The sequence below is a fragment of the Scomber japonicus genome, chromosome 9, assembly GCF_027409825.1.
Source record: "Scomber japonicus isolate fScoJap1 chromosome 9, fScoJap1.pri, whole genome shotgun sequence".
In the NCBI taxonomy this organism is placed as follows: domain Eukaryota; kingdom Metazoa; phylum Chordata; class Actinopteri; order Scombriformes; family Scombridae; genus Scomber; species Scomber japonicus.
Window position 1 is genome coordinate 37,340,469 of NC_070586.1, and position 15,128 is coordinate 37,355,596.

At 40.3% G+C, this 15,128-nt stretch overlaps 1 protein-coding gene across 2 annotated transcripts in view; it reads right to left on the reverse strand.

The window, feature by feature from the left end:
- Positions 1–12,138, reverse strand: part of zfr (zinc finger RNA binding protein) — a 54,880-nt gene extending 42,742 nt beyond the window's left edge. For both annotated transcript variants that reach the window (XR_008321804.1, XM_053326040.1), the window contains exons 1-3: positions 12,061–12,138; positions 11,805–11,886; positions 3,649–3,928 (exon numbers count right to left, since the gene is read on the reverse strand). Coding sequence is in view for 1 of the 2 variants with exons in the window: in XM_053326040.1 (XP_053182015.1) it covers positions 3,649–3,928; positions 11,805–11,886; positions 12,061–12,097 (399 nt within the window). In the remaining variant the exon portion in view is untranslated. The remainder of the gene's footprint in view (positions 1–3,648; positions 3,929–11,804; positions 11,887–12,060) is intronic.
- Positions 12,139–15,128: the final 2,990 nt, after the last annotated feature.

A 15,128-nucleotide genomic window follows, 5' to 3' on the forward strand; every position in this document is an offset into this window, starting at 1 on the left:
CACGTGATGCTAATCAGCCAATCAAATCCATGCATTCGGACATGCAGAGAGACTCGACTGTCAGTGAGATACACAGAGAAAAGCCAAGTAGCTAAGTAATAAAGGGATACTTTATTTTTCTAAAATTAAGCACAATCAAAAGCTTTCTTGTTATTTACTCATTAAAATGCCATCTTTATTTGTTATAAGAAAAGAAAAGTGATTTCTTATTCTTTTTTATTCTTGTTTTATTATTTATTTGAATCCCACAAGTTGAGTGTAAATACTAATAAATGCTGTTGCCATATTATAGAATGCTCCTGAATTTATTTAAGATCCTTGAGAAAGCAGATGTCAGCAACTAGGATTTTCAATCTGGATTTAGAGCTCATCATAGTAGAGACAGCACTGGTGAAAGTTAAAAATTAGCTCTTAAATTCAGATAATGGATTTCTCTCCGTATTCGTCCAGTTAGACCTTAGTGCTGCTTTTATATGCTTCCTTTAGGTAATATTATTCGGAAACACTTAGATACTCAGTTAACTAAACTGAGTATCCAGTTTAGTTAACTCCCCAACACCACGTCATATTATGTCACGAGAGGGCGTTACATGCTAGGCTCTGCGATAGCTCAGTGTAGAGAGCAGGCAGTAATCAGTCTGAGCTCCTGTTATAGAGAGTCAGTGTTAGGGATCGACCGATATGGTTTTTTCAGGGCCGATACTGATACCGCTTATTAGTAATCAAGGAAACCGATAACCGATATTTAGAACCGATATTAATTTTGGTGTCAAAATTTAGAATAACACACTTGGGATTAGACTGAAAACAGTATACTGTCTGTTTGTTTTTGTACACTGTGAAAATCTGTGGTAAAAAGACCTTAAACTTTTGTAGAATAACAAAAACTCTGATCTTGGTTGAAATGGTTCAAGCACTTGTTTTATTATATAAAAACAAAAAGTGCAGAGATCTCTTAAAGTTCAACAGGTTCAGCTCTCTTAATCTGTAGGCTACTTGCTGTACCCATATGTTGCTATGTCTTCTTTTTATTAAATAAAAGGAGCTCCAGGTCATGTTCACTTGATCAATTTTTTTTTTTTGCCGTGGTGCTATTTATTTTTAGAAGCATAATCATTTAAGCTATTTGCAAAATGTGTCGCACTTGATGTGAATATAGGCAGGCAGGTAGGTCCAAATCTTTTCATTGAAACTGCCCATAATAAAGGTTGTGGTGTCTTTAAAACATCACCATAGAGTATTTTTATTGCAACTTCAACATTTTCTGTTGCCTTGCCTTCAAACACTACGCTGCTGCTTCTCGGAGCAGTCCTCTCCTCTCTTCTCTGTGGCGCTGCATCTAGAAGCTGCAGTGTTGATTGGCTGTCACTTGTGCCGTGCAGCCAATCAGTGGGCGCTGTAGGCGGGACATTGTTACACAGCAAAGAGTGGTGACTTCAGGCAGAGAGAGAGAGAAGGAGCGCGTTTTAAAATAAACTTGTTTTATCGGTTATCGGTGGAAAAAACGGCTGGTGCCGATTATCATAAAAATGCCGAATATCGGCCAATATTATCGGCCATGCCGATTATTGGTCGATCCTTAGTCAGTGTGTCTTCAGTAGTTTTGTATTACATTCATTTATCATCGTCATTGTAAATTATTGCGCTTGCACAAACTCCAGCCAGGACATCAACAGTCCACAGGTTTCCTAACAGGAAATAAACAGCGCCATCTTCCAGGCCTGGGTGCGTTTTGTGCACCTGAGGAGACGGGACTTCACTGCCGCGTCAGCTATGAAAAATACGGTTGCGTGTGGCGCTCACTTTAGAGGATTATCATCCCAGCAATCTGATGGAGTTCAACATTACCCCTTTTCCACCAAAGCAGTTCTAGTGCTGGTGCACAGTGGGTTCAACTGTGAACCAGTTGAGAACCAACTTGCTTTTCCACGGCTCGAGGTGGTTAGGGAGCCACATCATTACGTCAATTACGTCTCTGCTTTCCCATAAAGACTCGCGCCAACTTCAAAGCAACAATAATACAAAGAAGAAGGAGAAGCAACAACAACGATGGCAAACTACACGTTTGTACAGCTGTTGCTCCTGGCTCAAATCCAAACATGGCAGATACAACATATTTGTGCTGCTCGACAGGATAGAGATAGTTATGTTAGCCTTTATTGTAAGCTAATGTAAACTGGCAAAGCACAGCTAAGTCACAACACAAAATGTGTATGATTTTCACCATCAGTCCAATGCGCAAGGGATAATTCACTCCTTATCTATTCACCACTATGCGGTATTGTTTATTGTGGTTAGTCTCAATAATCCCGCCCTCTGCCCCCTAACGTCAGCGGTTCTTTCTTCTAGTCCATCAAAGAACTGGTGCTACTCTGGAACCAGTTTTTATGGCTGGGAGCCAGTTCTTTGTCATTCGAAACAGGAAAACCAATTCCAAATTAAGCACTGGCCCAGAACCAGCACTGGAACTGCTTTGGTGGAAAACGGGTACATGGGAGGCTGAAGCAAGAACCAGGTGCGACTCACAGCTGGTGCCTTTGGTGCATACAGCTCCATCAGACCCGCTGTCAGCAGCAGCTTCCTGCCGCCAGTGGGAGACATGACCCGTCAAGAGACTCAGCTCATGAAAGTGTGAACTGTAAGTCTTGTTTTCTATCATTTGCTAATTACCAGCCTAGTCAACTTAATGATTTCAGTCATGAAAAGCAACGTGATATATATGAGCAGTTGTAGAGCAGCACAGATAGCTTATAACCCCCAAGCTAATAAGGCAGCAATGCCAGCTAACGTTAGCTAGCATTAGCTGGCATTACTAACGTTAGCAACATTTTTTTAAAACCTACATTATAATAAGGCGTTCCTGGTATTCTCTGTTTGCTAATATTAATCAAGTTTAATATTAGTCAAGTTTAGTTACAGCTTAGTGACTTCATCCAGGAACTACCTACACACTCTGGCAACATGAGGCCAGGCATTGTCCTGCACCAGGAGGAACCCAGGCCCACGGTACCAGTGTAAGGTCTGACAATTACTCTGAGGATTTCATCCCGGTAACCTACAGCAGCCAGAGTACCCTTGGTATGACATGGATGTCTGTGCGACCCTCCAAGGACATACCTTCCACAGACCATCACTGACCGCCAGTCATGTTGGATGATATTACAGGCAGCATAATGCTCACCACAGCGTCTCCAGACTCTTTCACGCCTGTGCTGGGAGACACAGCAAACCTTCTTGCGACAACACGTATGGATGAGCCATCCTGGAAGAAACAGACTGCCTGTGCTACTTGACTGGGCTGCAGGTACCACCTCATGCTATCAGTAGTGACAAGGACACTAGCAGAACACAAAACTAGAGAAGAATCAGTCAGGAAGGATAAGGAGAGAGCAATTGTCTGTGGCATTCGCATGCAAAACCATTGGGGGTTGTTTTGTTTTTGCCTTTCCATTGCAATTGTTGTAATTTTCATTACTTACAACATTACTTGTATTTAAGATATAAAATTGAACAGATGCATAGAAGGAGGAGAAAAAATTACAATCAGCCAAAATCAGAATTGGCAGGTCAGATTTAAAAAAAGATAGAAATCTCAATTGGCCAAGAAAATTCCAACTGTTACATCGTAACAGCAATCTTAGGGTGTACCTGGTAGTTCTGTGAGGTGACTGGTGGTGGTGGTGGAGGGACTTCAGGCTGACGCTGAGGGTACCCATAGTCAGTGGCAGCATGGGTTGGCTGGTATCCTCCATATGCTGCAGCAGTAGCAGCTGCCACAGCAACAGGTGCAGGCCTAGCTACAGCAACTGTGGCTGCAGTGGGAGCATAGGCCGCTGCTACAGTGTGTGCTGCCACAGGTGCTTGATGAACTGTGTAACTGGCCACTGTGGTGGGATGTGTGTATGCTACCCCGGCAGCTGGCTGCTGACTGGTAGAAAAACAGAAAAGGGGAAAAGATCAAATGTTAAATGTCAATTTGCAATTGTTTGGCAAAATTCATTAAGTCCAGAAATTACAATTATTATTATTTTTTTAATATCCTGATATAAACACAGCTGACAATATGTTGCTATGTGTTATATAAGTATTTCATTACAGTGTGTTAAATTATACATTTATAGCCTACAAACTAGTTTTAGTTTAAGTTTTTAATTAAAAGATTACAATTTGCACTTATAAATTTTGGGTGTATTTTATGTATAAATAAACGTTAACAAATATGTTCTAAAGTTCATTTTGCAAGAAACTACACTTGTTCTTATTTTAGAATTTTATATTGTTTTTTTACTCTGACCACTTGCATACTTCACCAGCCTGATACAAAAAAGGAAACACTGAAAAAAATAATGAGAACATGAATATGACATTGATGAGAAACTTTTCTCATACATTTCAAACCAAGTTATTAGGGCCCGAGCGCTGACCAGCGCGAAGCCCTATTGTATCTGTCAAGATTTCACTCAGCTGAGACATAAGACCTTGGTGATGCTACATTCTGCAACTCGTGACCCATCATCAAATACTGTTGCCATGACAACGCATTCAACGCCATGAAATACGATTACAGTTTTCAGGAGCAAAGGATGCCTCCACGGTAACAAAACTCAACACACACGTCTGGAGTGGGGTCATTTCACATCCTATATACTTCAATGGGATGGGCGTAACTAAACGGCTCAATAGCGCCCCCTTGAATATTTCAAAATTGAACCTCAGCCTTCCCGATTGACATAGAAGAATGAAATTCGGTAGGTTTATGTATCATCTCCAGGCGCACAAAAACGCCATTTGGACCCATACCCTAAGTCCAACAGGAAGTCGGCCATCTTGGGAAAAATGCTCCATTGTGTTGAGTTTTTTGATCATTTCCAGGCCTCATATTTGAATGAACTAGTCCTTGAGATTTCATCCCATCCACTTCAAATTCACACACAGTCATCTTGGAGACATTGGAGATGAAAAGTTATTCAAAGCTTTTTCGTCCGTCACTCCTGGTTGCCGTGGTGACGTGGCGAATTTCGATGTCTCGCCATGAAATTTCAAACCCTCATAACTTGACTCCACATGCTCTCAGCTTTTCCAACTTTCATATGCTTGTTCAGCGTCCCGGTCTGAACACATGTACAGTCTCATATTTAGTGACAGTCGTAGCGCCACCTACTGGCAACGGGAAGTCACTTGCGTCATTATTTCACTAATTTCTCCCATAATCGTAAGTATTTACGCCTGACATTGACTCAGCTGAGACATAAGACCAGTTATCAGAATCTTTTTTATGACTTATTCCTGTTGGGCGTGGCTGTGTGGACAATTTCGATGCTTCGCCATAAAGCAGGAAGTCCTTATAACTCCTACAGACATTGTCGCGTCTACACCAAATTGATCAGGCATGTAGAGGGTCCCGCTCTGAGCACATCTATGTATCAATACTGCGTCATATACATATCTCCATAAACCTTGAAACTCCTAAGCACTAGCTCAATTAACAGAAGATTTTGTTAAATCAGTGTTTATCTGCTGTCCACGGTTTTGTAAAACTGTTTAATTTCAAGGCTCACATTTGTGCTGTTTTTTTTATTTTTTAATCTTACAGCATTGTAAGATTAAAAAATAAGAGAGCACTGAGTATTCAGAGCACTTTAATTATTTAAAAACATATTGGTTAATCTATCGAACAATTCATTACATTAAGTTAATTATATTAAAACTAGCCCACATTTGTGCTGTGTGGACGTTTCAATTCATTTTGTAGCTGTAAACTTTAAAAAAAAAAAAAAAGGTAGGGGGAAGCTTCCGCGTAAGAAAATTGTGTACATTTTAAAGTCAAATACATCATTTTTTGTGCTTTTAGTAATTGAACTACTGGTTGAACTGTTGATGACCCGATGACACTCACAAAGCACAAGAAAGAAATTTTACCATTTCCTTTAATGTTCCAATCAAACAAATCAGAAAAGACTAATGCCCACATGTCTGCTGTGAAACAAAGAAAGCAGAAGTGATTATTAGGGATGTCCCGATCCGATATTGATATCGGAAATCAGTCCGATATCAGCCAAAAAAGTGAATATCGGATTTTATCGGACTGAATCTAAAAACTCCGATATAAACGCTCCGATATAAGCTGTCCATTTACCGCTCCAGCACTTCTATAATAATAGGTGACTCTGGTTTGATCACACTCCAACACAGTAGGTAGCGGTAATGCCCCTTAATTAACGTTGGTGCCGGCCGCGGAAGAAGAGCGTGTCTGATCCAGCATGCACAGCCCACGTGATCACAACAACGACAACGTGTGTGCCTGCAGCAAGGTGTAGTGATGTCGGCTGTGTGGAAGTATTTTACTGTAAACTCGGACAAAGACGTTGCAGCTAAATGCAACATTTGTCAGGCGCAAGTGTCCCGTGGAGGGACAGAACCGGAAAGGTTCAATACAACCAACCTCATCGCACATTTGAAAAAACACCACAAAAAAGAACATGAGGATTTTCGCGTGAAAAAAAAATCTCCACATTATGCTCGGACTGCAGAAAGTGGAGGAGGAGGAGGAGTAGTAAGGGTAGTCAGCACTGACTGATTATTATTTGTTTTATGCTCTTGTTATTAGAGTGATATGTTTATTGTGTTTACACTCTATTCTTCAGTGAAGACTAAGAGTAATTACTACATTGTTTTGGGCACAGTCAGTCAGTGAAACTGGAGCTGTGTGAACTCTTAACTTAGAGCAGTTGGACAGTGGACAATATTGTGTTGTTGTTGTTGTTTTTGTCCCTGCCCACAGTTGTTTCCAACATATGCTGACAGTAAAAAAAATAACTGGAGTGAACTTGAATTGTTTGCACTTTAAAATTTAATTTATTCTATTCAATTGTATAATGATGTTGGTAACCAGTGGTTATTTTGCACTTTAAATATAACATTTTGTTTTTATTGGATTTGTTGAGGTAATACTCTTATGTTGAAGGTTAAAATTTATGTAACCAATTGGTTAATAATAAATAGGTCAGTTTTTCCTATACCTACTGTTGCTGACTATTGTTTTCTGTTATATCACTACAACATCAGTAACAGTAACAGTAACATCACTTTATCAAGCCTTTTCTAACATTCCACACAACAAAATAAGGAATAAATATATGTATGATTCGTGCCTATATCGTATCGTATTGATATCGGTATCGGCCAATACTCAAGGCTACAATATCGGTATCGTATCGGAAGTGAAAAAGTCATATCGGGACATCCCTATCTAAGTTAAACTAGTTTATTACTTATGAACATACAAGTTCAGTATTTCAGTAAATACCTTTTTTTCTACATTGTGTTTCTTCAAATAACTTTGTGTTTGTGTGACTATAAATGCGCGTGTGAGAGCAAAGCGTCCTTATAGCTCTGTGTTGACACTTATTAGACTGATCGCATCGTACCCCCCGCCCCCGACCGACACCTAGGGCCCCGGATCAGATGGGTAGTGGCGTTGCCATCAGCTACCTATCTGAACCAGGGCCCTCTGTGGGAGATGTGTGTAGGACAGCGGCCCGCAGAGCTGTGGGCAATGTGGGTGGGAGGGGGAGGTGCCATGGTTAACAGGTTATTTTAAATGCTGTCGACAGGGTATACTGCTTTTTCCAGTGTGCCAATGACTATGCTGCGGCGTGACAAACGTGGCACACATGCTTAAGGTTGCTTATCCTGCCCTAGAGGGTCGGACTGAGATCTCACCACCATATTCTCTCAAAATTCTGTAGGAAACTCTGATATATCGTTATCATTATCCTATCTAGATCTAGCTCTGAACGTTTAAGATATCAATATCACAACGATAGCAACAATATGGATTTTTTACATTTTACATCTGCACTACATTCCCCCTACTATAGGTTTTCAGAGGAAAACCTATCGCAGCTCCTCTCTCCCCATCTCCTACTGCTGCCTGAGATCTTCTCAGCAAGTAGAAGCTGTAACAAGGTTAATGATCCACACGTGACATTATAAAAAGAACACATGATGTTGACATGAGTGATACAAAAAACAACATTCATCTCAACGAGAAATATCGTCACATTTTGATCTCGTCACACCACTTGTAGGTGTTCGCACTGTTGGAAAGCTTGGCACCGAGTGAACGCGTCACTCCACAGATAGGCCACACTTATGATAATGCTATATCAAATGGAAACAGTAACCGATGGAAAATATAAAGTGGGAATAATAGAGCGTGACAAAAGACCCATCCATCCATTTTCTGCGGCTTATCCAGGGCAGGGTCGCAGTGGCATCAAGCTAAGCAATGTGACCCAGCAACATTCGTCAGCTCCTCCTGGGGGATTCCAAGGCATTCCCAGGCCAGAAGGGATACAATGCCTCCAGCTTTTTCTGGGTCTACCCCGGGGTCTCCTTCCAGTCAGACGTGCCTGGAGGGAGACGTCCAGGAGGCATCCTGACCAGATGCCCAAACCACCTAAGCTGACTCCTTTGGATGCGGAGGAGCAGCGGCTCTTAGCCTCCCCCTGGTGTCTGAGCTCCTAACCCTATCTCTAAGGGTGAGCCCAGACCCTTCCTGGAGGAAACTCATTTCATCCACTTGTATCCGTGATCTTATTCTTTGTTTTAATTTTTGGGAATCCTGTTTATTAACCATTTACTCTTATTTTACAACCAAAAACAATGTGTTTTTAAATGTAAATGACTAAAATGTACACAAATTAAATAGAAATTAACTTAAATTTATTGAGATGACAAAACACCACATTTCCTCATTACCGTACCATATTAGGGACGCTGCCTTATTGTTATTATTGTATTTTTCCTTGTTTCTCACGTGGCTTTTGGACACTACGTGGTCATTGCACTTACTTTTACGTTTCCAGTCAACTGAGTGTTGGCAGAAATTGCAGAACAACAGTTCACCTGACACAGAAGTCCTTCGGGTACTGCTTGGCTCTGGTACTGAGGGGTTAGTATCAAGTTCCCAAGTTTTTTCGCCAACGAAGACAGAGCCGTGACCAGCCGCTTCACCATGCTTACATTGTTTTGAAGGGGGATGGGCTCAGTGTGTGGAGGGGGCTTGTTGTGCAGTTTTCCCCAGACATACGTTCCTCTTCCACACAAAAACAGCATTTCTGTCAAATTATGTCAAATTCCGAGATATTCCGCGTTAAAAATAAATTTGGTTTTAATCAGCCAATTCCGGAATTCCGTCTGCGATAGGGCTGCTCGATTATGGAAAAAATCATAATCACGATTATTTGGGTCAAAATCGAAATCACGATTATTGAAACTTTTTTTTAACTTTAGAAACATGCTGCATTTCTTATCCATTCGGCTTAATTAATTTTCTCTCCCAGCAGCAGCCTTTTATCTGCCGCTAACACACGCTAACACACAGCAGAAAATGTGCAGAGATATTAGAGCTGAGCGAGTTACCATGACGACAGTTCACACATCACTTCCTGGTTTTTAATAATTAGTCAGTAAACTCAGCTTCGTCTGACGCAGGCTGGAAACTCTGCACTTTTATTTACAGTTAAAAGATTTCGCCGTGTGTTTCAGCTTCTGTCAAGCTAACTGTGCTGCGGCGGCTTCCCGTTTAAGCTTTTCAAAATAAAACCTTTGTTATTGAGCGCTATCTCATTATTATTAAAAATCGTTTCCCCTCATTTTATTAGTTTTGAGATCGTTTGGCCCCTAAATCGTAATCATGATCAAATTTCAATTATTTGAGCAGCCTTAGTCTGCGATATAGGCCTGTATGAAGAACACTCTTCAAACGATAACAGGGAGATATTAGCCTTGATTAGAGATGGAGGAAGAGCCCCAGCCTCAAATCAGGACTGCAGCATTTCAAATGAAGGACTGACTAGGATTGTGTTAAACATTTTTTTATAAAAATCTTGATTAAATCCATTGGGGGCTGGTTTTGCACAGATCATCTCTGTACCCATTTGTAATTTTGGTAAATCCACCTTTGTGAAAAAATGGACATAAGTTGTATTTAGTTTGAAGTTAGTGCAGTTCCAGCTCAAGTTTCCTTTGCTCAGTTCTACTGTTGTTTTGAAACCCAGCGGTATAAGATATGATCAGACCGCGAGCATAAGCGCTCATGGTATCCCAAAGCAGACCAGGGGAAACATCTGCATTTTTTACTTATGGTGATTAATCCATCACCAAAGAAAAGTAGCAGTTAAAATCTCCAGCTATGACTGTGTTTTCACCAATCCAATCAGCAAACTTGAGCTGAACCTTCTACACTGTCACTCAGCTAATGCAACAAACAAGAGTGGCTGACCAACACACACTGCAGCATTAAACAAATTAAACTATCCCTGAGGTGAAGAAAATAACTGTTCAGCATGTCTCACCTCAACAACCCTGCACCTGCTCAGCATGTTGAATAGTGATGGCCTTCCCCCAATGCCAATGGTGAAAAGAGTTAATAAGGACGTTTTCCCCCTTAAGTCCGGATTATTTGGCTAGTGTGAATGCAAGTGTACCGTCCTTGACGACGGTACACTTCCCTGGCCCAGTACTTGGTCAGGCATGCGCACATGGTTACGTACACAACGCGCAAAACGTGGTTAAGACGTATGAACCATGCGACCATCCCTCCACAACAAAAATAGCAATGGTGGCATCAAAGGTCTTGCATAGTCAATAAATCTGGACGGTTGAGACTGGTGACTGTTTTCCAAATGGATTCACAAATCCAACACAGTCATTAAGTTTGACCCATGTTTTCTGGTTCATTCTCCATCACGCTGCTGGTGACGTAAAAACAACAGTCACTAAATGAAGACATTGCGCCATGCGTATGTCATATCAACGTGATGGCGCATGTGCCGGAGGCAACTGTGCTTGAGTACACTTGGGTTTGGGGTAATGTGAGTGCGGACCAGCGGGGGACAGGGGAGGGTGGACATTTGTGCTTCAGCACGGTTCGGAACAACTGGCCCTAGTGTGAGTGCGCCCTCCCTAAGAGTGCCAGTGCCAGTATCCATGCACTCGAACCTTTTAAATTAAAACCAACTTACAATTCACATTGGTTATTTGTTATACCCCTATAAAGAAGGTCCAACTGATTCAATATTTTTATTTTCATAATTGGGGCAAAAAAGAAGAAAGGCATAAAGAAAAACAGAAAAAGGATGAACTGTATAAAGATGAATGACTGTTCAGGCAGGTAAATATCTTTAAATCTGTTAACCAATGTGACCCAACGGACAGCCCTATGAACAAATTAAAAAAACACAAGACTGATATCTGCTATAAATGGACTGACAGATTGTTTAATGCACCAACTAAAACAACAACTCTTAATTGTATTCTCGAGCTGTTAATCAGTTGCTGTCTATTTTCCAAATATTAATCTATGTAGGAGATCAAATTATGTTTTAAGGCAGAGACTATTTGGTACATCTATCAGTACATTACACTCTTACTAAAGGTAGGGTTTAACCAAGCTTTTATTTAACACTACAGCCCTGCTAACCAATATGAAAAAATTGATGGCGATACGGAGGGGGGTGGGGGGTGGGCAATCATAGTACTGTTGACCCCTATGCAGTGTTACAACGTCTATACCTTGCTGATACTGGACTTCTTATTTACAGTCTTAACACCCGCTTACGACCAACTGTAATAGCATAAGGATAACCGCCCCCTCCCCCAGCTTGAACAATGGCAGCGGTTAGAAACATCCACCCTGTACATGCGTGTGACATACACAATATACAAACGTGGGTAATGTTTGGGCAGAAAAATACTAAGCAGCAGGTTGAGAAGCCGAAAACTGAAGGTCGCCTTACCTGTACTGGGCAGCAGCGCCATGGGTAAAACCGAAGTAATTGCCGGTAGCCATTTTGGCATCTTCACCAAGCCGGCTGGGCACTGCAGAGGACAGGACATGACAACACTAAGCTAACTGTTAGCAGCAGGCTCAAATGAGCGCTCCAACGAATACCCATTGACATTACTATGATAACATTGCTTCTTTGCTTAGAAGGTTACTTGCGCCTTTGTAGTAAAATGTTTAATACTCTCCATATGTGAAACTGCACTTACCATAGGTGAAGGATACTACTGGGCATATGGGAATCATTGGTTTCGTATGTTCTACCGTCGTCCGACTAGACCAGCCTATTTATATTTCATGTCGAATCCGGAAATGCAGTCTGCGCCTGCGCGAAGGAAACGGGCGATGGACATCATGCCATTGATGACCGTTATCTTACAATGATAGGCCTAATAGGTATTTTCCTCGAGAGATGATTTTATTTATTTTCATCCAAGTTTAAAAATCGGCTTACAAAATACTAGTCAGAATCTAGCAAGAGTAGGCAACTCGATTGGCAAATATTAAACCCAAATAAAATCATCTCTCGAGGAAAATACCTATTAGGCCTATCATACGGAAAGGCAAATGAAAATACAAATACAAAACGGAGTTTACCTCTTATATTCTTGACTAAAAGTTATATAATCCAGTTTGCAAATTCAGTTAATATTTCTGTTTTTAAAACTGCATTTTGAAATTCAATTATTTATTTGTGAATTAATTATTTTCTAAATAATGTTTTTATTGTTTTTGTAAATTTTTGTAAATTCTCTCATTTTAATTGTACAATTAGTTATTAATTAATTAAATGTTTTTTTCCTCTTTCTCTGACCCTTGTGGTCCTCCATACATCTCCACTTAACCCTGCAGGGCTCCTCAGAGACAGTGAACCATGTGAAGAACTTGAGGCAATGACACTATTTATGTTCCTGTAATTCAATAAAAGCGACCAGAGTAAAAAGCCAAGAAGAACATTTTAATTTAATCTGTTCAAACGATGGGTGGGTGTTGGGGAGGACACAGACCAACTATTTATTGAATTAATTAAAATGTGCTATATCGAGATAGATATTGTTATCAGGATATGAAATTACCTACCTACCTAGTCTGTTACAACTTCCTAGTTCATGGAAAAATGTCAAAATTTGTTGTGTCGCCACAGCAACAGTGTTCAATGAAATTTGGGTAATTTGTCATTGCAAAGGTCTTAGGATGACACAGTCTGAATTTGAAGTCAACTGACTCAAATGTCTAGGAGGAGTTTGTTAAAATACAATGCCTGCAAAGTAAATCAAAAATGGCCAACTACAAAGTGGCTGACTTGAGATGACAGAGGTTATGGCTCCATGAGTACTTCTCAGTTCTCTTAAATTGCATCCACGTTTCCCTCACTTACAGTATGTCTTTTCCTTGTGTCTTAGTCCTGCTCACCGTGAATACATGAAGAGACGCAAGGAAACTTCAAATGAGAGGAGACAAGGAGATATGATTGTACAGAAATGAGACGTAATTTCCTCAGAAGCGTCACGTGAAGCGTTGTCTTTTTCTGATGATAGCAGCAGCTGATCACAGCTGCATCAGCTGTCAGTTAGCTGAGTTTATCTGCACACGTGCACTGGCATGATACTATTAAAGGTGTGCAGTTACCATTGACAGAGCAGCAGTGTTTTCTCTCTGCAGCCTGTTATATTATATATTATGTTATACCTGTTTGACAAACAACTGCACATTCACGTTTATTTTGTTTGTTTGCATTGGTTCAACACAAAAAAACAGAGAAAAAAAGTCAAACTTGATACAATTCCACATAGAACTCAAACAATTAACTGGACAAATATTTGGCACTCTCAGCTTTATGTTTGGTAGCACACCCTGTGGAAAAAATAACTGAAATCAGTTGCTTCCTGTAACCATGAACAAGTTTCTTACACCTCTCTACTGGAATTTTGAAGCACTCTTCTTTTGCTCCAGGTCTTTCAGATTTGAAGGATGCCTTCTCCCAGCTGCTGTTTTGAGATCTCTGCACAGGTGTTCTCTGGGTGTCATATCTGGACTCATTGTTGGCCATTTCAGAACTCTTTAATGCTTTGTCTTTAATCAGTGGTTTTTTAATGTCTGTTATGGGTCATTGTCCTTGTAGCAATTTTGAATGTTTAAAGTTATAAGCTCTCGTTAACAGGGGCACCACCTTCGTCTTTCAAAGGCAAGATTGTACTTTTCTTAATTAGTGAATTGATTAACCAATTAATAAATCAATACATCAGTCAAATTTCTGAATCATTCAAATTTCTGAATCATTCAAATTTCTGAATTCGAGGCTCAACAGTTCAATAGATCCCCTGTATCACTTCAAAGAATAGACACAAACAATTGATTGAGTTTTATGGATTTTATTAACTACACACTACTAATAAATGATGTATAAATAAAGGTAATGATGAGTCTGCAATACAATATGAATTTAAGAGATTGTTACTCGATATTGAATGAAAGATGATGGTAAATGATGAATTTAAATGAAGGATATGCAATCATGTGGAAACTAAGAAAACTTACAAGTTTTACTGAGTTTTACCTTTAAAGAAAATTTGAATTACTTGATCTGACATCAACCCTTGATTAAGGGAATATTTAGATCCTACTTTTATCTGGTCGGAGGGCCTCAGCTGTCCGTCCTACAGAGCCACGCGTACGCACGCCAAGTGCAAGATCTCAGAGAGCGTCGCAGGTCCGGTCGGGTTGCTGTGAAGATGATCCAGGTTGGCTGGTCTTCTGTCAGACTGCCTAGCTCCAGTGGTTGTCTGATAGCAGACTTTGTCCCTCTCAATTATGAAGAGTCGTAGGGTTGACAGATGTTTATCAGCCGTAAAGCCATCTTAGATTGATGACAGATAGAGGAAAAAGTCTAATTTAACCAGTTTAATAACTTTCTGGAGAGATTTCAGCGTTGACCACACATCAAAATCTTCAGAAATGTCAAAAACAGGTTGAATGCAAAACGTACTGATGTGTTTACTTTAAAGGCCTTTTCTCTGTACGTTTGCTGACAAAAATTACAAGATTACAAAAACTTAAGAAAACTATGATAAAGAATAAATAAAAATTAAAAGAATAAGATAAGGGGACTAAAGTAAGAATGTGTGATGAAGAAAAAGAGAAGATGAGCGGAGCAAAACCTGAAGCAAAGCCAAGCAATGCCAAGCAAAGCCAGTTTCAGATGGGGATTTTCTCCTGGGGAGGGCTTATGTGTCAGCCAATCAGATTCATCACAGCTACTTTCAGGATATAAAACTTT